The sequence below is a fragment of the Mustela nigripes genome, chromosome 10 (assembly GCF_022355385.1).
Source record: "Mustela nigripes isolate SB6536 chromosome 10, MUSNIG.SB6536, whole genome shotgun sequence".
NCBI classification, from domain to species: domain Eukaryota; kingdom Metazoa; phylum Chordata; class Mammalia; order Carnivora; family Mustelidae; genus Mustela; species Mustela nigripes.
The window spans coordinates 10,015,139-10,038,726 of NC_081566.1; the positions used below are offsets into that span (position 1 = coordinate 10,015,139).

Sequence of the window (23,588 nt, forward strand, 5' to 3'; positions counted from 1 at the left end):
TCATGGGGCGCCTGGGTGGCTCAGTGGGTTAAGCCGCTGCCTTCGGCTCAGGTCATGATCCCAGGGTCCCGGGATCGAGTCCCGTATCGGGCTCTCTGCTCAGCGGGGAGCCTGCTTCCTCCTCTCTCTCTCTGCCTACTTGTGATCTCTCTCTGTCAAATAAATAAATAAAATCTTAAAAAAAAATAAAAAATAAATTAAAAAAATAAATAAATAAAAAATGCAGACCTACATTCAGATTCCCAAAGAGCCCAGAAGATGGCCAGCGATGGAACAGTGGACCACGTCCATGGTCACCAGCTGGGCCAGGCTGCTTTCATCTCTCAGGTGCGTTATTGTCAAGGCTGGTCTCTGCTTCCGCCCTGCCCCCGCCGTCTCTCTATTCCATGTATCAGCTGCTCAAAAACCTCTAGGTGGCTCTTTATCTCACTTGGAGTAAAAGCCAAAGACTTTACATGGTCCACAGGCCCTGCTGGTGGCCCCCTAAGGCCACCTATTAACGATTCTTGTCCTCTGCAGCCACGTGACTTCTTGAGTTGCTGCTTCCCAAACAGCGTCTTCCCGAAGAGCCCGAAGTTCTCTTCCCAGAGCTGAATGCGTTGCTCCCTTGTTTGCTTCAGGTTTCAGCTGAGGTTTCACTGTAGCAAGGAGCCTTCCCCAACTACCGTACAAGATAATAACACCCCGTCCCTCCCCACATCTGTCCTCCTCAGCCCGCACTCACCAACTCTGCCATATTGGTTTATTCATTGACTCCCACTTGGTCGCCGCCACTGAACTATAAGTTCCAAGAGGGTGGACCTTCTTCTGTTTGGTTTGTTCTCGTATTCCTGACACCCAGAACAGTGTCTTTCCTTGTCTTAAGTGTGGAATGAATAAGTAAATGATACATATTTATGAGTGTGTTGAGGCGTTTCACTTCTTAGGCAGTGAATTCATCAGAGGAACAGAGCCCCCTCCGGGTGCTAAATGGAAGGGCGGGGTGCCAAGGGAAGGGAGTGCCATTGGCCACCAGCCATTGGCCCACACTAGCTGACAGAGGAACAGGTAGGTTCAGAGCCCGTAGGACCCACTGCCAGTGTCACAAGGTGCGACTTCTCTGGGAAAGGAGGCCCTCGGGAAAGTCCTGTGCACCATATCTGTCTGTTCCTGAAGGGGGAGCCACTCAATGGTTTGTATTTCCTCCATCTTCTAGAGGTCACTTGAGTGCTCTGGTTGGTGCCATCAGTTGGTATGTGGGAAATGCAGTTCCCAGGTTTCCAGCCCCTGCCATTAAGGGGGACTGTACAAGAGTAGAGAACAGAGCTGACGTCCCATGGAAGGCAGGGAATGTCTACCCTCTTTGCTCTTCCTGCTTTATTCTCTTGAGTGGAAGAGTTGTTACATGGATCGCAGTATGTCAGACTTCTTGTCCCCTGTGAGTAATGTTCTACCTCAGATTTTCAAAACGTAATAGTTCTAAGCTAGAATTTACAGAGTTATCTATGTCCAACATTGTACTAAGCACCTCACATAAATTACCCAATTTAGCCCTTGGGGGGTAGGCGTTATTATTCACCCTCTTTTAATAGGTGAGAAGATAAGTGAGAAAAGAGGAAGCGGAAGCTGAATAAGTTTGCACAGCTAGAATTTGATGTTGGAGTTTGGGTTTTTAACCCTTACATTACGCTGCCCTACACGGAATGTAAACACCAGTCCCGGGGATCACAGCCACATGAAGGCACACAAGGAGGAGAGGGTTTTGTAAATCTAGGTGAATTTGTCAATAACATTAAAAAAAAAAGCAGCTGAATGTAGTGCTTGGGAACCTAAAAACACAATCCAGGGGGAGGACTCAAAAAGCATATCCTGTGGGCTCAAGGAGTCCTGGAATTACAACATCCCATGCTCACTGCCACAAAGAAAGAGGTAAGTAGAGAAAAACATGATTTGTGACTTGGAATTCTGATCCTGTCTGTGACATTCTAGCTTCTTTTTTGGTGTTGGGCATATCCTTCAGCTCTCTATGTTTACACTCTGCGCTGCATCAGTGTAAACGAAATAACTATGTGGGGCACCTGGGTGGCTCAGTGGGTTAAAACCTCAGCCTTCATCTCAGGGTCCTGGGATCGAGCCCTGCATCAGGCTCTCTGCTCAGCGGGGAGCCTGCTTCCTCCTCTCTCTCTTTGCCTGCCTCTCTGTCTACTTGTGATCTCTGTCAAATAAATGAATAAAATCTTAAAAAAAAAAAAAGAAGAAAGAACTATGTTAAGCTTCCCTTTATACTCACTCACTATAAATTATTCTGAAAATCCAACTGTTACAGAGTAATGTCCTATGCAGGCATAGAACTGAACATTGGACTAGAGGACCATCCAGATGTCATTTAAAATTCATCAGTGATGGGCTTGCCTCCAGTCGTGAAGGAAGACAATTACACAGTCTGCTAGATTTCGTAGTCATTATATTTACCTTGAAAGCTTGCCTACACTTTCTTAACTTCAAATCCATCACTTTTCATTTTAATCTCCTCAAACGAGTATGTGTTCCTGTCTTTGTTCTCACCTCTAGAAATGGACTCACTGAAAACAGTCTTGTTTTACCACAGTTATTTTTAGACTTTATACATATTCTAGTTGCTTCGGTCTTCACTATTTAGTGATTTCTCCTAGATGCTTTGATTACTTGTGGTCATATATCAGATTGGTCTTTTGGGCTATAAGTTGTTCAGAACACAGTGTGGTGTTTGACATCAAGTGTGAAGTGAGTTGTTTTGCAGGAAAAGCAAAGCACTCAAATACTGATACACACTCACTTCCACCATAAACGTGTATTAGGAGCCACACCCGGGGCTGTCCTGAATGTGAGGGACTTGAACATTAAAGACATGGCCACTGGCCTTGAGGAGCTTACAGTGGGTATCATGCCCATAATTTTGAACTCTTAAATGCCTGTCTCAATCTTAATTTGGACAGTCTTGGCCACCATCTTGAACCCCAGCATTGCATCGTGGCTGGAGAACTCTAAGGGGGCTGGGGAGAAGGGCGAACGGAAGCAGACCATGGACAGCTCCTGCCCCGCCATGTTGTCCTGCAGCTGTATGCTTGGTGCTGGGTGATGAGGCAGGGGGGAACAGTTAAGACCACAGTACCAGCAGATCTGTAGAGAATGGCGTGGCTAAGCAGGACTTGTTAGGAAAAGCTTCCTGCGTGAAGTGGGCCTGTTTTACTGGAGCAAAAGTTTATTTTTTAATTTGAAGCCAACTCTCTCTCCCTTGTCTTTTAGGGAAAACTGCTCTCTAATTGTCAACCATTCCGAGTCAGGAGCTCAAAATCCACCTCCTTGATGTCGGAAGTTTGATGCTTTTGGCTTGCTTTTGTGCTTTTTGTTTTCTCACACTTCTGAGACTCTGAATTTTCACCCATCTTCTTGCTTTCTTCGGGAGTGTTGGCAATACCTCTCAATTTAGCATGGCTCTGCAGTTCATGTGTTGTTTACTCCTCCTTAAAGATCTGTTGTTGAGATGACGGCTAAGACCAGAGCCAACACTTGGTCCCAGGCCTCCCTCCTTGTCTAAGGACTGGGGGCCATGCGTCATAATTGGCAGCCTAAGGCCTTGGATCATGCCTTCTTTGCTGGGTGGTGGATGGGAAGGGCAGAGGGAGAAAGAGAGAATCTCAAGCAGACTCCATGCTTGGCTCGGAGCCTGACACAGGGCTCGATCTCTTGACCCTGAGATCACGACTTGAGCTGAAATCAGTCAAGATCCCATCGTTCAATCAACTGAGCCACCCAGGTGTGTTGGGTTGTGCTTTCAATCCACATGCCTGTGCTTATCTGGGAGATGAGATTTGTAAGATTTGCTACCAGAAAAGCGGTAATAAGTAATAACCTACCGAATAAGCCAAAGTCTCCAAAGGCGATTAGGTACCCAAGCCAGGGCTTCTATTCTTTGACACCTGGGTAGTTGTTGTTCTTTTTCTGAACTTTCTTCTCACTGGAAGGACTTTTTCTTTCTCTTTGTAGGCATTTGTGGTTCTGGGCTCATAATCAAGTTGCTTCTGTGGAAGCCAGTTGAACCAAAGCTCTATACAATTTCTTCCGCTCAGAGTAAAAGCCTCTGGTTTTTGTTATTGTTTCTTCAGTGGCTTGTGACTCAGTCCTCAGTGGCAGGGGTTTGGAAAAGCTCTCCAGAAGGACCCAGCGCACAGTAGGCATTCAATGACTGTCAGTTTTACTGGTGCACTCTGGGCAGCCCTGCTGTCAGCATTTTACCCTGCTGCCTGCTGTCAGGGGAGAGTCGGATTAGCCAGCGAAGCATCAACTGGGGTTTCTCTGGGCACATCGTTCTTCTCCTGGGACTTGCCTTCTTCATTCATTAATTCTTTGGGGTTTTTTGTTTGTTTGTTTGTTTTTGTTTTGTTTTGTTTTTGGAGATTTTATTTATTTATTTGACGGAGAGAGAGAGACAGGGGACACAAGCAAGGGGAGCGGGAGAGGGAGAAGCAGGCTTCCTGCTGAGCTGGGAACCCAATGAGGGGCTCGATCCCCAAACCGTGGGATCATGACCTGAGCTGAAGGCAGATGCTTAATGACCGAGCCACCCAGGTGCCCCAGTGGTTTCTTCGCTCTTAATGTGGGAGTGAGCAGGCTGCTGCTCTCGCAGGTGGCTGCCAGGAATTATAAACCAATAAAGGGATTGCTTAGCATATGGCTGAATGTCAAGGGCAATATAAATGCTTAATCTCATTTATTTAGTAGGAGTTGGGTGGCCACGTGAAGGTTGCTGTGGAAACCATAACTCCTGAATTCCCTGACACTTGTTGTTTTTAAATGAGGCCAAATCCTGTGATTTAAAAATATATATATTAGAAAAGTAATGGGAAGGATCACGGCTTGATCTCAATAGCAGCCTTTTTATAGAAACTGTGAGTTGCCACTGTCCCCTCACCCAGAGGTATCTGTCATCCAGTTACTCTCACTGGGTCCTTCTTTTTGTTCAAGGTCATGTCTCCCATCCGGTCCACCCACCAGTCACCCAGCCACTCATCCATTGACTCCCCACTAACTTCCCACCCATCCATTCATCAACCCATACACCCACTGACCCCTCCATCCACCCACCCACCCACCATACATTCTCCCGACCTGCACAGCCTCTCACCCATACACCTACCCATCCATCCATCTAGAAAAACTTCACTTCCAACTCATGAGCTAGAAATGAGCCCAAGTGCAAGTAATCAGAACTAGTGGTTTTGCAGGGAAGGCACAGCACTGAGAGGACGTCCTGGGTGATGGACAAGCCAGAGCAGAATTTGTGCAGCTGGTGCAACCAGAGGTAGAGGCAACAGAAAGAGTGGCTGCTAACATGAGCGTGGAGGTGTCAGCAGTTCAGAGGAGGACCAGAGTCTCCTCATGCTGGTACCCAGGGCTCCGGCAGTACACAGCTGGGAGACATCCATCAAGGGTTCAGGCAATGACAATACTGGTTAGAAACATTGGTTCTGATTTTAAGTCCTCTTTGGAGGAACTCTTGGAATGCCACACCTCCTGTAAGTTGCTCTCTTCTGCAAACACGATCTTCACGTGGCTCCCTTCCTTCCATTATGGCCTTCAAAGCTCTGCCCTGGGTTGTGTGTGCCTTTCTGCCCATCGCCACTTGTGGCTGGCTGGTGGCTCCTGGTCACTCCTGCACCTGGCGGTGCTCACACGGCTTGGGTACAGACAGCCCACTCCTCTTTTCCTCCATGACCTTGCTCTGACGGTTCCTTACTGAGATCCTAATACCACAACTCTTTTTAAAGCACACATTTCCAGTTTGTTTTCTGGCCCCTCAGTTCCCACCAGCAGTCAGCCAGGGTCTCCCGATGCCCTTCCCAGTGATGGGCTCCCCTCTGGCTGATTCACAATGTCCGCCGTGTGGGGGTTCCTGAATGGCACACGTGACACCCTCTTTCTGGGGATTCTGCTTCAGAGGGTCATCATGGCCGGATCTCTTTGAAATCACATGCCATCTTCCTCCCACCAACCTTGTGTTAGAAACACTATTGCCACATCTTCCTTGTCCTGCAAACCAGCCTGGCTACCGCCACCTTCCTCCTTCGGTGTCCTTAGTCTCCAAGCCGAGCTTGCCCAGGGCTGGTGGCCAGGAATGGATTCCTCATTTTCATCCCCTTTTGCCTTGTCCAACACTTTTATAAAAATGGCTTTCTTGAGATAGATTTTACATATAATACAAGTCATCCGGCCTGGGTGGCTTAGTCAGTTAGGGTCTAAGTCTTGATTTGGGCTCAGGTGATGATCTCAGGGTCATGAGTTCGAGCCTGGCATCAGGCTCTGTGCTGGGCATGGAGCCTGCTTAAGATTCTGTCTCTCTTTTGCCCCATCCCCATCATGTGCTATAAATAAATAAATGAATGAATGAATAAATAAATAAAATTTAAAAAGAAAACTCATCCTATTCATTTGCACACTTTTGGTTTTGTTTTTCTAGATCACCACTCAGCAGTCTCCATCACCCTGTGAGATCCCTCAGGCCAGGTAAGCCCTGCCCCTCCCTGGTGCCCAGGCAACCACCCATCAGCTTTCTGTCTCTACTGCCTGTCCTTTGTGAGTATTTCACAGGGAAGCCGTCCGACAGGGCGGGTCTCTCAGGGGTACTTTCTTTCACTCAGCCTGTCCATCCCTTCCTTCTAGGGCCACTGCCAATAGGTTCTTTCCACGCTGGGGCTACTGTGAGCAAGTTTGCTGTGTGCAAGCTTTTGCCTGGACGTATGTTTTCTTCATTTTTATTTTTTTCTCCTGGGTGGATACTAGGAGTAGAATTAATGGGTGGGACAGTAATTTCCTATTGAACTTTTTGAGAAATTGCCAAACTGTTTTCCAAAGTGGCCACACCATCTAACTTTCCCCCCAGCAGCGCCCGGGAACCCGCATTTCTCCATCTCCTCCGTGATGGTTTTTGATGTCAGCTGTTCATTGGTAGCTCATTGTGGCTTTTAATCCTCACTTCCGCAATGACAAATGCTGTTGAATCTAGTTTTATGTGCTTATTAAGCTGTTTGTCCACGTTTTGGGGGGTGAAATATATGTTCACATCTTTTGCTTTGGGATCAGGTTGTTTATTTTCTGATTATCAAATTAGAACATCTCCTCTTGCTCGTTACCTCCTAACAGGTACACCTGTCTGGAAAATTGGCGCCCTTGTGACCTCCCTGTCCCTTGTCTGATGTCTACCTTTTTGTAATCCCTGCTCCATCTTGCCCCGTCCCCGTCAAAGGCTCTTTTCCCCGGGGGGTCCCTTGCTGTTCCCTCTAGTGGGAGTATCTCACCCTTTTCTGACCTCCCCTGACTCTGTTTCCTTTGTCGTGCTGGGCTGTACTTGACCTGCCTGTAAGTTAAATGCTGTTCTAGAAATTTTAAATAAAAATGTTTCCCGGCACCCACGTGATGATGTTTGGCTCCAGCGCTGCCCTCACATCATCAGACAAGTCATCCAACAGGTGCAGTTTTGTTTTACTACATGTCTGACTGTCAGACTGGACTGTCACAGTGTTCTTATTCCCACTTGTCACCAATGGGTTCTTCCTGGCTTTTAAGTGGGGACCAAAGAAGGCTCTGGGTTTTTCCTTGGCCATCTCCCTTGGCTGGGTTTGTGTCTTGGGGCCAGCCACCTCACCTCTGGAGAGCTCTCAGTTCCCTCTCTTATAGTCCTAACTCTGAATTCAAGAAATTGTACAGATAAGTGAAGTATGATTAGTTTTTTCCCTTTTTTTGGTGAAGCGCTTGGAAAACCTGTTTTATTGTAAAATAGTTAATCACCGACATTCTCTACTCATTTCCCTCCTTGGCTTTGTTTGGTTTGGTTTGGTTTGTAGCCCGGTCTCAATTAAGTATGAAGGCATGTGTGTGTGTGTGTGTGTGTGTGTGTGTGTGTGTGCGTGACTGTGTATGTGCCTGGAAATGTATGACCATGGGTGTTTGTGGGGCAGCCCAATTCTTTTTTTTTTTTTTAATTAAGTTTATTTCTTTTCAGCATAACAGTATTCATTATTTTTTCACCACACCCAGTGCTCCATGCAATCTGTGCCCTCTATAATACCCACCACCTGGTTCCCCCAACCTCCCACCCCACCCCCCACCACTTCAAGCCTCTCAGATTGTTTTTCAGAGTCCATAGTCTCTCATGATTCACCTCCCCTTCCAATTTCCCCCAACTCCCTTCTCCTCTCTAACTCCCCATGTCCTCCATGCTATTTGTTATGCTCCACAAATAAGTGAAACCATATGATAATTGACTCTCTCTGCTTGACTTATTTTACTCAGCATAATCTCTTCCAGTCCCGTCCATGTTGCTACAAAAGTTGGATATTCATCCTTTCTGATGGAGGCATAATACTCCATAGTGTATATGGACCACATCTTCCTTATCCATTCGTCCGTTGAAGGGCATCTTGGTTCTTTCCATAGTTTGGCGACCGTGGCCATTGCTGCTATAAACATTGGGGTACAGATGGCCCTTCTTTTCACTACATCTGTATCTTTGGGGTAAATACCCAGGAGTGCAATGGCAAGGTCATAGGGAAGCTCTATTTTTAATTTCGTGAGGAATCTCCACACTGTTTTCCACAGTGGCTGCACCAACCTGCATTCCCACCAACAGTGTAAGAGGGTTCCCCTTTCTCCATATCCCCTCCAACACATGTTGTTTCCTGTCTTGTTAATTTTGGCCATTCTAACTGGTGTAAGGTGATATCTCAATGTGGTTTTAATTTGAATCTCCCTGATGGCTAGTGATGATGAACATTTTTTCATGTGTCTGATAGCCATTTGTATGTCTTCATTGGAGAAGTCTCTGTTCATATCTTCTGCCCATTTTTTTTTATATGATTGCCTGTTTTGTGTGTGTTGAGTTTGAGGAGTTCATTATAGATCCTGGATATCAACCTTTTGTCTGTACTGTCATTTGCAAATATCTTCTCCCATTCTGTGGGTTGCCTCTTTGTTTTGTTGACTGTTTCCTTTGGGGAAGCCCAATTCTTTACCTAATGATCAATCCCCTTCCTAAAAATTAAAACTTGTTCTAAATTCTTTTCTTATTTTAGAAATCTTTTTCTTATAATAATATTACATTTGTCGCTGCAAACAGAATTGGAAACTCCCAGAGAGCTATAATACTCTCAATATTTTGATGCTGGATTCTAGTCTTTTTTTCCCCTGATTATATACTTACACTGCATTATCAATGTACTGTACCGACTTTATGTTTTCAGTCCTAACACATCATCATTGTCTTTCTATTACTTCCATAAAATTCTTTTATGGAAATGTTCTTAATGGCTGCATAGTATTTCCTAATCTGAGGACAGCGTAAGTTATGAAAGCCGTCCCCTACAGATGCACATGTAGGTTGCTTTTCTTCCGCCACAATTATACACGGTGACACATGGGATGCCCTGATCTCTTTACAAAGCAGGTCACGTCTTGCGATAAGTGTCGGCATGGGTCATGGCTGTCCATCTGCTACCCAGCGTCCATGGGCTGGACACACACTGTCTAGTCTTCTTCTCTCTTTTCCATAACTGGTCTTCTCTTCCCCAGCCTGAAAGCAAAATAAAAATAGTGATAGAACATTTATCCCTCCAGCCACACAAATTTCGTTCAGCCCTTTCTCTTTCTCTACTCTTATCTACGGTCACCTTGGGACTGAACTCAAACTTGGAGGTTAACGTGAAAAGGAATTTACGAGGATAAAATGATTAGCGATTGAAATGATAGTCCAAGAGTGGAAAGCCTTCCTTCACTTGCAGGGTGACAACCATCCTCTAACACTACAGTAGTGACCAAGCACGAAAATGAAAATTACCAGCTTGCTGATGACTCTTTGGCAGCCCACACATGATCATATGGTCCCTGGAACGCCAGTAGATCAAATGCAAATATTGTGTGCATAGTCATCAAGAATACCACATGGGCAGTGTAAGCTGTTTTAATTATCTGTCAAGGAGAAACTCAGCGGCCTCTGGCACAGGCAGTGAGCCCACCGGTTCTGCTGGCATGTTTGTGTCCGAACCATTGTGGAAGTTATTTCAAAAGAAAAGTATTAAAGAGAAGGGGAGTCTGTTATCTGTTGCCCTCTGATTAGCAATTAGAAGTGGCCAGCCTCATTTTGTTTTTGTTTTTGTTTGTTGTAATTTTTGATTTATTCTTTTAGACTTTCAAAAATACAGTGCCATAATATAGTGTAGTTATAAAATTTATGAGCCACTTGTCCCTGAGATATAAATAATGAGAAAGCTAAACTGCATTTTTGGACAATGTAAAAGTCACCTGAAACGTTCCCAAAGAAGTTACGTCCACTTCATAACTAAGGAGTGAGGAATATGGAATAGGAATTTCATTCTTAGCCAAGTGATAGACCTTAGTGGTTTTTTTTTTTTTTTTTCATTTTGTACTCGTGGATGTAACAGGGAGATATTGTTTCATCCAGGGGTATCAGTAGAATAAATAAATTGGTGTTTAGAGAAGCACTCAGTTTTTAGAAGCTAGTATGTAATTTCTTCATTCATAAAATAAGGTGTGTGTGTGTGTTTTTGAAGTAATGCTGTTAATGTCCTTGAATGTGAAAAGGTAAGATCTATCTAGACAGATAAGTCTGTCTAGATAGATTTGTCTGTCTGTCTATCAGTGAAGGGTCTAGTTGCATCATTAGAATCCTTCGGTCCGACAGAAAATAAAATAGTTAGACTCTTGACACTTGATCTTAGCCAAAAGGCCAAGAAATGATATACAGTTAGATTCTTTAAAGACTTAACTTTTTAGGCTGCTAATTCACAGAATAAAAACCCTTGAAGCTACAGGAATTCTAAAAACCTAACATAGACTTGAAAAAGCCACCATTAAGACTAAAATTGGGGAGTATTTTATATATACAATTGAATTCCCTAAAGAAAACAATTACAAGCTGGATAACAGCAACAACAAAAAGCCTATTTAAAGGCATGGGAGAGTGGCCAGAAGTAGGCAGTGGCCAGAGGGGAGTCCAGGGTTCAGTCTCTGAATGAAGTATTATATGGATCTGTTCAAGTCTGCTGGGCACAGTGGCTATAACTCGAGGAGAGAGCCAGTCTTTCTGGTGTGAGGCATTCCCCTGGTGGAGTTAAGGGCTGTGGCTGGAAAAGGAGAAGAAAAATCTTGGAAAGGAGAGAAGCAGCCCTAAAATTTGCAATTTCCCAAAGTCATTGGCTGATATTTTTGAATTTTGTATACATGAGAGAGCTACAGGAAGTCAGGGAAAAGTAGTATCCTAAAGCTGGAAGAATTGATTTCAGCTGCTGTCACTACAGGGGAGCAGAGTCTGGCTGTAAATCCCAAGCAAGAGGGTCTGGCAAACATTTTGGGCTTTTTACTGAAATGCCAAATGCTCTCCACTTTAGGGGTAAAGAATAGGTCTCAGGACCAAGGAATTTTTCTTAGATATATCTAAGCTACAACCGACATAGATCTAGTCTAACAAAGCATAAAGCCAAGTTGCTACAAGTTTAAGGTGATCCACCACTAGCTTAGCTGCTTGTTGCTAGAACAAAATGGATACTCTTCAAAGGAAGATAGCACAATCTAGCAACTCTATGATGTAATGTCCACCATATTCAGCAAGCAGTTAAATTTTATTGGCTATCAGATATGAAAAGAAACAAGAAGACGGGATTCAGAGTCAAGAGAAAAATCAGTTCATAGAGAGTGACCCGCAAGTGAGCCAGATGTTGGAATGAGCAGATAGGAAATTTTAAAGCTGCTCTCATGACTATGTTCAAGGATTTAAAGGAAAAAGAAGCCGATAAATGGAAACTATATATGTATGTATGCATGTATTAAAAACCACAATATCTGAAATAAAGAATTTACTGGATATTCTTAATAGAGACTGGAGATAGCAGAAACAATGCTTAGTGAACTTAATAAAGGATCTGCAGAAATTATCCAGATTGAAGAATTGAGGGATAAGGATAATATTAACAAATAGAGCCACTCAGTAACTTATGAGACAATTCACGTAGTATAAAAATATCCATGTAATTGGTCTCCCAGAAGGAGAGGAAAGAGAGAATGGGGCAGAAAGTAATTTGAATAAAAAAATGGCTGAAATGACCCCAAATTTGGTGGAAAAGCTTCTAGATTAACTTACAGTCCTAGAAATTCAGCAAACCTTACCCAGGATAAGTACAGAGAGAACCACATCTAGGAGCGTCATAGTCAAATTGTTGAGAAGTAATGGTAAAGGGAAAATCTTTGAGCATCCCGAGGCAAAGGACATATACTACACAGAGGGAATTCCTATAGGTTTGCTGTTGATCTCCATTCAGAAGCAAAAAAGGCTGGGGTGTCTAGGTGGCTCAGTTAGGTAAGTGTCCAAATCTTGTCTTTGGCTCAGGTCACTGTCACAGGGTCCTGAAATGGAGTGGGGCTGCACGCTTAGCAAGAATCTGCTTAGGATTCTTCTTCTCCCTCTGTGTCCCTCCCCCCTTCTCTCTCTCTAAAAAATAAAAGAAAAAACCTACACTTAACATTTTCTAGTTTCATTAAAAGACAACATGTTTAAAATAAAATTGTTAAGACTGCACTTTGGGTTTTATAATGTATATAGATATAAAATTTATTTAAATAGTACAAAAGAGGGAGGTAAAATGCAATTTACTCTTGCGAGTTTCTTACATTTCAGTCGAAGTGGCGCAATATTAACACTAAGTGGCCCATGATGAATTAAAGATGCACATTATAATCATTAGAGCTCAAAGGCCAGTAGACAGATGAAAGCACCCCCACCCCCATCCGCCCGGGCCGCTGCCGGAATATTCAGTTAACAAAGAAGAAAGCAGGAGAGACAGGAATGAACAACGGAGTACAGACAGAATACAGACCCGTACCCAACAACATGAAGGTCAGAAACTTTATAATAAGCGACAAAAGCCAACCGCCATAGAATGCAGACTTCCTGGGGTCCACGAATAAAAAGTTCAAGATCAGGCAAAACTAACCAATGGAGATGGAAATCAGTGCAGAAAGGCTGGGCGCGAGGCGTGGGGACGGCCTGGGAAGAGGCAAGAGAGAACTCTGCAGGAGCGGACATTTATACCTTAGACCGAGGTGGTGGCTTATTTGGGAGCCTAGATTTACCCAGATTCACAGAATTGTACCCTTAAGATTTGTGCATTTCACTGGGTGCAACTGTTAGGTCCATTTTTAAAAGCCTCAAACCAACTCAACTCTCCGGCGGGGCTTCGGGTTGGAAACTGTGCTCAACAGAGGGCGCTCCGAGCCCGCCAAACGCACTTGGGGGACCCAGCTACTTGGGGATGCAAAGCGGACCAGCTCCGGTCTCCGTCTTCAAGGTGGGTCTCGCAGCTCCGCGACAGTTCTCCCTCGACACCCCACCTCCGCACCCCACCCCCTACCACGGCTTCAGGGGCTGGTGCATTTCAGGGGGGCGCACGCTGCTGTTCCGCAGAGGCGCCGCGCCGAGCGGATGGCGGGGCCGTTTCCCCGCGGCCCCTCCGCGGAATACAGATGTGGCTGGGAGCTGCCGTGGGCCGCCTGGAGGCGTACCTACCCCCCTAAGGTCCTCTCTCTCGATGTGATCGCTTTTAAATTGGAAGCAGGAACGTCATGGAAACTTCCATACTGCTCTCGACATCTTCATTTTGACCTTCTTACCTCGCTTTGGTGGCTGTGAAATCTTCCCACGCCAGGGCTGCGGCGGGAGGGGGGCGGTGGCGGCGGGAGGGAGGCACAGAAGGAATTTTCCCCGAGCAGGGCGGGAGGGGCGTTGCCCCAGGCTTTCAGCACCCCCAGAAGGTTGCCTTCCTGCCCCCTCCTTAGCTCAGAAAGAAGCCAGAGGCTGGAAAGCCCCAAAAGTCTTTGACGCCCTCGCCCACCCCCAGGCCGGTGTCCCCGGGCGCGGAGATGCCATTACACCTCACGTGATCCCCGCGCTGGGCCGGTCCTTCTCGAGGCGTCTCGCGGGGTGTTAATTAAAGGTCACAACAAAACAGACCTGCCGGCTCACCGGGAGAAATGTCCTCCCGGGAAATGAAAAATGACACCCTGGAGCAGCCACGTGTGGAGCCTGGCATATGCCGGTTTCCTGCACTCCACGGCGCTGCGCCGGGGGTGGCGGGGGGGATCGGACAGGGGGCGGTGGCTGGGGGCTCCCGGGGCTCAGGCGCGGGAAGAAAGGGAAGGAGAGGTGCCGAGCGAGGAGCGATCCCGGAGCGGCGGGGCGAGGTCACCCCGCACACACCCCCTTTCCAGGCCGGCGCTGTGCGTGTGCACCGCGGCGAATCCCTCAGTTTCCCCTGCCCGGTGGCGGCCGGCCTGGTCCCGGGCTCACCTGGGCCAGCTTGGGCGGCTCGGCACGCTGCAGCTTGGGGCGCGCGGGGCGGGGGGCGAAGGCCCCCGGCCCTTGGCTGTGGGGAGGGGGGGGTCCCCCCCCCCCCCCCCCCCCCCACCCCAGCCGGCCTGGGGGCTGGTAGGGCAATTCCAGAAAAGGTTTGCAGGGCAGGTCTAGGAGAACAAAGGGCGGGGGGTGGGGGGAGGACCCGGCATGTTTGCGGACTTGTTTGTGACTCAGTCCCTTTTACACGGCGTTTCAAAGGCAGAACTGCAAGCCTTGCCAGGAAGAGAAAGAACTTGGGGGCGGGGAGGCTCGGGCGCATTTCGGTCCAGCCCTCTCGCTCGGCGCTGCCCCTCCGCGCCAGGCTCGCGCAGTGGCGTCTCATTAGGGCCCTGGCCGCGGGCCACTCTCCCGTAACTTCCCCGCAAGGGGCGAGATTTACGACCCCCCGCCCCCAGCCTCGCCTCGCACTGTCAGGCGCGCGCGCCGCAACATAAAATGGATCCCGGCCGGCGCGGCGGCGGCAGGCAGGCGGCGGGCTCCCGGGCGGCGGGGCGGCTGTTCCCGAGGCTCCGCGCTGCGCCCGGGCGCACACGCGCGCGCTGACCGCGGCGGCGACCCGGGCCACGCCGAGCCGCGTCTCCCTGCGCTCGCGGAACTGTCAGGCCGAGCGGGCCGGCGGATATTGGCTCCGCGACGCGCCGAGGCTCCTCCCCGAGTCTGGATCCTTATATTTTGGGAGAATTTCTTTGAACTCAGTTACCGAGCTCCGTGAAGGAGGCAAGTTCCCAGCGCCGGCTCGCCGGCGGGAGGCGAGGCGCGGCGAGGGCTCGCCCACCTTCCCCGGCAGCTGCGTGTGCCTGGCGGCCCGCCTCGCTTCCCTCGTGGAGGAAAACGGAGCCACCTGGCCGAGGAGAATGCCAATTATCTGGATGTGACCGTGCAAAGGGAGCGTGAGGCTGGAGGAGGCAGAAGAGGATGAGGAAAAGCATTATTTGAAGAGAAGAATAAACCACCCACTCCAGCCCGTTCTGCAAATTTAGTGCTATCACTTCTGGGCTCCATTCGCTTTGATTCTCTCCCTCCCCCCAATTAAGAAACCTTGACTTGAGGGCCAAGAGGCAGCCCTCGACAACGGGGGGACCCTTCTGGGTTGGAAGACCTTTTGGATGTAGCGTTGGTGGAACGTTTAGACACTCTGCTCTGCAAAAGCCACCATGAATTCGGTAGCCGGGAATAAAGAGAGGCTGGCGGTCTCCAGCAGGGGGAAGAAATACGGGGTAAGTTGGGACGGGCACATTGCGGAGGCGCGTTACCAGACCGCCCCACCCCTCGGCCGGGGTCCCCCTTCCCCGGCGCCGCGCGGCCCCGCAGGGCGGCCCCGAGCTCTCCTGCCGCTGCAGAGGCGCCTCCGCCGGGCGGGCAGGGCGTGCGTGCACGGAGGCGGGTCGGCCGCCAGGACGCCCGCACACTGGCCTGGCCCCCGGAATTTTCCCAGTCCTCGCGTTCCCGGCGGTTCCCGCACCCCTAACTTTTGTGGCATTCGTGCACTTCAGGCAGAGTTAAGCCGAATTGGGCGGGGGGGAGGGGTTGTCCATGAATTCTCTGCCGTCCCTCGGGATCAGTGCCCTGGAGCCGGGGGAGCCTTGCATTTACCTTCAGGATCCGGAGGGCAGTACCCTGAATGAATACAAATCCAGATGCCCCCTACCCCGCCCCCGCCCCCGGCATAGCGTCTTCCCGGATCTTGAACCTGGGCTCTTTCTGGGATGGGTGTCGGGTTCAAAAGCGCCGGGCGCGGACTGTATGAGTTCCCCTTGCAGGAAGCATGGGAAGCCCCTGAGCGAGCCCTCTCCTCCCGACCCGAGGAGGGGTCCGCCGGCGCCCGGGAAGCCGGGACCTACTCGAGGACGATTAACGGGGCAGATGGAGGCAGATTCGGCCGCCGAGCTCCCAGCGGTCCCGAACGCGCGCTCCTTGGCGCTCTGCCCGGCCCTCGGGGGCGCGCGTTTCCCCGGCCGGCGGGAGGACGCCCCCGGCCCGGCTTGGCCCGGGGGCGCGGCAGCCCGCCGCCCTGCGGCCCCTGACTCGGCACGTCTCCCCGCAGGTGAACGAAGTGTGCTCGCCCACCAAGCCCGCGGCGCCCTTCTCCCCCGAGAGCTGGTACCGGAAAGCGTACGAGGAGTCGCGCGCCGGCAGCCGGCCCACCCCCGAGGGCGCGGGTTCGGCGCTCGGCTCGTCGGGGACCCCGTCCCCCGGCTCGGGCACCTCGTCCCCGAGCTCCTTCACCGGCTCCCCAGGCCCCGCCTCCCCGGGCATCGGCACCAGCTCGCCGGGCTCCCTGGGCGGCTCGCCGGGCTTCGGCACCGGCTCCCCGGGCTCGGGCAGCGGCGGCGGCTCCTCCCCCGGCTCGGACCGCGGCGTCTGGTGCGAGAACTGCAACGCCCGCCTGGTGGAGCTGAAGAGGCAGGCGCTGAAGCTGATCCTCCCGGGGCCCTTCCCCGGCAAGGTGAGCCCGCGCGGGGGGGCAGGCGGGAGGGCGGCCCCGGGGCGGGGGCGACCGGGGCGGGCGGCGGCCGGAGGGGCCCCGGGGGGCGAGCCCGCGCCTCTCCCTCGCCGGGTCGGCCAGGGGCGCAGAGCCGGGAGGTGTGCCCAGGCCTCTCCACCCACTGGGTATGCCCCAGCTCATCGGTCCTGCTGCCCTCCACTCCCCGCACTCGCTGGCACCTGCCATTAGACCTGCGCCTGGCGCCCTCCCCGGGGACCCTCTGCCCGCGCGCCGCCCACCTTTGCGGTGCGGCAGGCCCGGGAACGGGCGACACCTGCTCGTGGGGGGGCTTGTTTTCTGCCTCGCGCGGGCACTGTGGCCGGCTCCTTAGAGTGTCCTCCCCACGGCCCCCCGCGATGCTTACGAACAGGCCGGTGGGAGTGATAGACGCAAGCTGATACTTAGGGCTTGGCGTGTCCCATGGCCTCTTCGTGGGTCTTCGTTCCCAGATGACAAAAACGGAAACTCGTATTCGAATGCCCCCACGTCCCGGCTGACATCCCGCGTGTGCGCCCGAGGGGGATCGGGGGCGGGAGCGCCTGGGAGCGGGGCTACCTCGCAGCCGGCTCAGCACATTGGCCCCTCCGTGTGGTGTGCGGGAGCCTCCAGAGTGTAACACAATGCGATTGTATTTGCACTCTTGGGTCCAAGTACTATCAAGTGATAATATTTACTCTTCCACTTCAAAGAGTTTTTATCAGTGGTTGGAGAGAAATATTGAGAAAACAGTGCATAGCTGTGGGGGGTTCCGACACTGCTCCGTGGCATTTTCTGATTTGTATTTCTGTGACTTTTGAAATGGCATACTGTGATTTCGAGTCGTGAAGTCTAGCAGTAACTGCGTCTGCTTGCCTCTGTCTGCAAATCCAAATTCACACACATCAATGTTTTCCCAGGCAAGGGTTAAATTAAACAAATACCCACAGAAGTTGTAAAAATTTTACATGTGGAAAATTGCCACCCAGAGAATTGGTTTTATGAAGCCCCAATTTATCCCAAGAATAATTAACTTGTGGATTGTTGTCAGGATGCCATTTTTGTAGTTTGATAATAAATCTGTCCAGACTCCCCGGGGAAGGATCTCAGGAAATCGAAAAGCTTATTTTATAGTTGCATTCTGTATTCTCCAATTTAACACTGCTTCATTCACACTTTTATTTGCTCTTTTGGTCATTTATCAAAAATCTCTGACTTTCTGCTGCCTTCAGGGCACTGTGTTAGGCACAGCAGCGAAATAACAGCCCTCATCCACGTGGAGCTTATATTCTAACGGAGGATACAAACCACAAAATGCACCATTCAGAATTTGCTCCCATTGCCTTAAGTGCTTGAGAGGTAGCGAGTGGGGCGCTGTGAGATGATAAACCAGACTTGACCCTCTGATGAATTTTGAAAAACCTTGGTTCTTAAAGTTACCATCCAATGGGTGGCAATCCTAGTAAGATGCAGTGTACCGAAGCATTCTAGAACATTCTCTAGGAACCATTCTTATAACAGTTTATTGGTTGGTGTTGTAGTATTTCCCTGTGCAAAGGTAAATCAAAATCTGCTCTTTTCATGCAAATGGAGGAAGGGAAGGAAACCTATAGGAAGAAGAAATAAATGTTTGCAACTCAAATACCTCCATCCTGTGTTGTGACAAAGTTGATTTGGGGTTTTGTTGGAAGCACCTGGGAAATCCATTCCCGGTGTTACAGTTCAATATATTTACCAATTGTGTTTACCTGATGAAATTAAAGTGACCCTAGGAAGCCGGTTGGGGGGTCTCTGAACTCAGTGCTCTGTGCCAGCTCACAGTCACGCGGGCATGTCTGGGGGACAGCTGTCAGGCACCGGGAGGTCACATGGGGTCATTTGCAGGCACACATCAATATCACCCAGGACCACAGTTGCCTGGGGGCGCAAGACTTAGCCAGAAACAACAGTGACCTGGATTGTCTCCTCCTCAGTCAGGAGGTGTGGGGCCTCAAGGTTAACTCTAAGTCTTCTGTGCGTCTCTGGGAATAATAAAAAAAACTAAAGCTTTTTTTTTTTCCTTCTTCTTTAAATATTGGTACCCTCAGATGAGGTACAATTTCCACTCCCCCTTTTTTTTTTTTTTTTTTTTTTTTTATTTTTTTTTTTTTTTTTTGACAGAGAGAAATCACAGGTAGACGGAGAGGCAGGCAGAGAGAGAGAGAGGGGGGGAAGCAGGCTCCCTGCCGAGCAGAGAGCCCGACGCGGGACTCGATCCCAGGACCCTGAGATCATGACCCGAGCCGAAGGCAGCGGCTTAACCCACTGAGCCACCCAGGCGCCCCTCCACTCCCCTTTTAAAGCCTGTGAGATTCTAAGGAAACACATGCTGTGTTCTCTTGAACAGGATGGATGGAGGCCACAGAATTCGGACATTAGGCCTCCCTTCTTCCCAGGGCTGGGTTTATGAGCTCTCTATGGACCTCGGTAGCCCTCTGGCACCAAAAGAGTTAAATTTCATTAGCCCAGGAGATGCCACTGTGACTCCAACATGCAGTTTGCCCTGGAGAGTAAGCATCTAGAAGATGAAGGCATGTTCTTGAGGGGAAATTAGCAAAAATCATCATTTTAATTCACTTAAGACACCTAACGAAATTTGGGAACTATTTTTTCTTTTTTTAAAAGATTTTATTTATGTATTTGACAGAGATCACAAGTAGGCAGAGAGGCAGGCAGAGAGAGAGAGGGGAGGAAGCAGACTCCCTGCTGAGCAGAGAGCCAGATGAAGGGCTCAATCCCAGGACTCTGAGATCACGACCTGAGCCAAAGACAGAGGCTTAACCCACTGAGCCACCCAGGCGCCCCTGGGAACCATTTTCTTTCTTTCTTTCTTTCTTTTTTTTTTTTTTTAAAGATTTTTATTTATTTGACAGAGAGAGATCACAAGTAGATGGAGAGGCAGGCAGAGAGAGAGATAGAGGGAAGCAGGCTCTCTGCTGAGTAGAGAGCCTGATGTGGGACTCGATCCCAGGACCCTGAGATCATGACCTGAGCCGAAGGCAGCAGCTTAACCCACTGAGCCACCCAGGCGCCCTGGGAACCATTTTCTTAAACGGAGTTCTAAACTCTACTAGGTGGTATGAAAAGTCTCCTAGGTGGGCATTTAGAAGTCAGAGGCAGACTAGCAACATTCGGGAATCTTCTTATTTATTTGGTTTCAGTTCTCTTTACTGCTGATTTATTTTGTGACCTTGAGTAAATCCGTTTTTGTCCACATTTATAAGTTTCTTTGGAGAAAGACGTGGGGCTGTTGATGATTTAATTAGCCAAGACACTGTTAGGTTTATGTTTTATAGAGCTCGGTATTTTTTTTTTTCAATCCAACATTATCCATTTTTTAGTTTCTAATTTCATCACATTTTCCAAATATCATCCCGCGGTAGGAGTCCTCGCCCCGCGCTGTTTGTAGGTAGCAAGCCCTGTTGAACTCCACCCCCCCCCCCCCAGTTTTGTCTTGGGGACAGTTGGTTAAGGAGGGGAGGAGAAATGCTGGTGAGCTCATCTGGGAGGGGTGTGTGGCTGATCTCAGCCAGCTCTGGTGGCCTGCATAGTGACCGCCCGTATTCTGAGCCCTTTTAGGAGTCACGTGACCACAGGAGCCCAGGGCTTTGGGGTGGAAGGTAGCAGCTGGCCTCTGAGGTTTCTGGGCGCAGGGCGGGCATGGTGTTAACTGAGGCAGGAAACGGGAGCAGTTCCACACTTGGGAGGGGCTCGGAGAGAAAGGTGCTCAGGGGTTTGGTTTTCCTTGCACTGAGTGTGAGGTTTCCGGAAAGAGGCAGGGAGTGGAGGCAGATTGAGGAATAGGACAGGCTCTGCAGTGTAGAAACAGCAAGCGTGATCTCTTGCTCCTGTTGATGTTCTGGATTTGCCCCTTCAAATGACAAGTTACCTGGTGAGTAAACACCTGTGTCTGGTGGCGGATTGTAAAACCTTTGGATCGACTTCTACTACCTGCGTCGTCAGGTCAAAATGAAAAAGAAAAAACACTCGCTGGGTTTTATACCACATCTTTTTTTAGGGCTGGAAGTAGAAGGGGGGAAGTAGAAGATGAAAGAATGTTGGTTTGTGAAGTGTTGGGATTTGGGGTAAACACGGTCTGTCTGCCCCTGGCAGCGTTCCCACGTGTATTTCGCATCCACGGGCACGAGTGTCTTTGCGGTTTTACGCACAGTCAAGCCACCAAGCAAAAATAAGGGCCAAGGAACGGATCTCCCATTTTCGGGCTCACCTTGATCATTCGGGGAACTGAATGGAACTTTTGAATTGACACTGAGTCCTAAGAAACATCAGCCCGAAGGAATTCCCTGGAGTAGGTGGAAATGTTCCAGATTGGCAGAAGGGTCTCGGACATCTGATCATTTCCAGATCAACACAAGAAAATCTTTTATTTGAAAAAAAAAAAAGTGTCCAGCACTATATTGCTATCTGAATTTTTTTCTCAGTCAAGTATTCTAGGCCCATTTATGTCCCGGAAATATCAGGAAGATTAGCCAGTCGTACTGAAAAGGGTGGCCAGGAATCACAGAGATGAAAGAAAGGAATGTGTCAGAAGGGTTTAAAAACACCAAACGTAGACTGTAAATAGCCAGAGTCCAAGTAAGTCTAGACTTGGGGAATATGTGTGTGTGCATGTGTGTGTGTGTGTCTGTGTGTGTGTGCGCGCGCGTGCACATGTGTGTGTATATTTCTGTATTTTCCCAGCTCCAAAACGGCTATGAAAAAATAACTATGGAAAGTTTTCTCCAAAAGCCATGGTGCAACTCTTTATAGATACAATACAAATTGCATTTTAAATGCTTATTAGTTAGGAGAGATGTTTATCTGAAATCCTTTCAAGAACACATGGTGATTTTCAGAATACGTGCTTTGAGCCTTTTCCGTTTCAGAAAGATTTTCAGTCCAAGATCAGCTACTAGATAATATCAGTCGTGAGAACATTCCGGAAATATGTTAGGGGTTCTAAATGCCCTCCCAGCGGAGACCCGTGAGTGGCAGTCTCTTCCTTCGGGCTTAGCAGGCTATGGAATAATGGCATTTCATTCCACCAGACTTTTAATTGTGAACCAACACGGTCAGTTTTTATAGTGACTTAATTCACTTTGTGAAAATCCCTGGGCTGTAGTAATGTGTCCCGCACGCCTCGCAGATAGGATTATTGCATTAGAAATGTGATTTTTAAATGGCTGAGGCTAGTAACTTGTCAGCATTTGGAAGGATCAAGTCAATAAAATTTAGGCAACATGAGCTGCTCTTTGGCATGTCCGCGATCGCGCCGTTCATGAACTAATCCTAATGGTGATGGTGATGATGCTGATTAGGAACAGCTAGCAGTTACCGGCCTTGGTATGTGCTGGGCGCTGTACTTGGACCCCCGCTCCCCACCCCCGCAATCCATTAGCTCTCCTATAGCAAAGTGGAGACAAATGCAGTCTTGTTACCCGGGAATTCCAAGTGATCGATGTGGTTCGGGTCACAAAAAAGGAAGCATGAGTAAAGGTGCAAGGAACAGAGAAATCCAAGGAAGCCGTCTCCCCCAGACCCCGTGATGAGGGTCACTGTTAGGGTAACTGCCTGAGTGGGAATCCACCCCCACCTCCGACCTGGAGAGACAGAGTTTGGATTATTTTTCCTGGGCTTACAGATGGTAGCATCACTTTGGGGGGTGGGAAAAATATGTGGGGCTGTCAGGATGGGGAGTTGAATAATTTTCTTGGCTGGAGTGTAACGCAGGGAGTGGGTGAGGAACTGCCTCATATTTCTTCTAGTCACTCGCTTGAGACTCCTCTGTTGCCTGCCCTTTCTGGAAAACCCTATCGGATGGGGGCGGGAGGAGGCTCCGGTGACCTCCGGAGGGGAAGCGTTCTCCAGGGGAACGTCTCCGAGCCAGGTCTGTAGGGCTGCCAGACTCCAGCTCTGTTCTGTCCTGGCAAAGGTTGCAAGTTGGCTGGTGTCTGTCAGGGTTCCCAGTCTCTTTTCAGGAATACAAACTGGTTTCGTTTTTACTATCTTGAGTCACAGGCTGACCTTAGCATCTTTTCTTTACCCTTTTTTTTTTTTTTTGAACCCTCCTGTATGGTCTTACTGTGGCAAAGAAGCACGAATTCTATGGGTTCTCACTCATCTCTCATACTTTTGAGCACCTCTGAAATCCCGCAGAGGGCATTTGCAGAGGTGCCAAAAGACAGGGAATAAGCCTACATTCCTAAATTACTTTAAAAAGTTTATCAAGGGGCGCCTGGGTGGCTCACTTGGTTGGGTGTCTGCCTTCAGCTCAGGGCATGATCCCAGGGTCCTGGAATCAAGTCCTGCATTGGGCTCCCTGCTCAGTGGGGAGTCTGCTTCTCTGTCTGCCTCTCCATCTGCCTCTCCCTTGTTCTCTCTCTTTCAAATAAATAAAATCTTTAAAAAAAGATGTTTTATCAAAGGGTGATGGGTGGCTCAGTTGGTTAAGCATCCAGCTCTGATCACAGCTCAGGTCTTAGTCTGAGGTTGTGAGTTTAATCCCTGTGTTGGGCTCCACACTGGGTGTGGAGCCTACTTAAAAAAATAAACACATCAGGGGCGCCTGGGTGGCCCAGTGGGTTAAGCTTCTGCCTTCAGCTCAGGTCTTGATCTCAGGGTCCTGGGATCGAGCCCCACATCGGGCTCTCTGCT

At 49.2% G+C, this 23,588-nt stretch overlaps 2 protein-coding genes across 6 annotated transcripts in view; both read left to right on the forward strand.

Moving 5' to 3' along the window:
* EFCAB2 (EF-hand calcium binding domain 2) overlaps nucleotides 1-7,415 on the forward strand; it is a 143,932-nt gene extending 136,517 nt beyond the window's left edge. For 3 of the 5 annotated variants that reach the window (XR_009406557.1, XM_059412548.1, XM_059412549.1), the window contains 2 exons: nucleotides 6,476-6,522; nucleotides 7,159-7,415. Coding sequence is in view for 3 of the 5 variants with exons in the window: in XM_059412549.1 (XP_059268532.1) it covers nucleotides 6,476-6,522; nucleotides 7,159-7,211 (100 nt within the window). In the remaining 2 variants the exon portion in view is untranslated. Of the gene's footprint in view, nucleotides 1-6,475; nucleotides 6,523-6,678; nucleotides 6,754-7,158 lie in introns of all 5 variants that reach the window. The other 2 variants (XR_009406556.1, XM_059412546.1) reach the window with 1 other exon arrangement.
* Nucleotides 7,416-15,054: 7,639 nt separating this feature from the next.
* The window catches only part of KIF26B (kinesin family member 26B), a 412,466-nt gene continuing 403,932 nt past the window's right edge, over nucleotides 15,055-23,588 (forward strand). Inside the window, exons 1-2 of the mRNA XM_059412563.1 lie at nucleotides 15,055-15,651; nucleotides 16,479-16,880. Coding sequence (XP_059268546.1) covers nucleotides 15,589-15,651; nucleotides 16,479-16,880 — 465 coding nt within the window. The 5' untranslated portion in view covers nucleotides 15,055-15,588. The remainder of the gene's footprint in view (nucleotides 15,652-16,478; nucleotides 16,881-23,588) is intronic.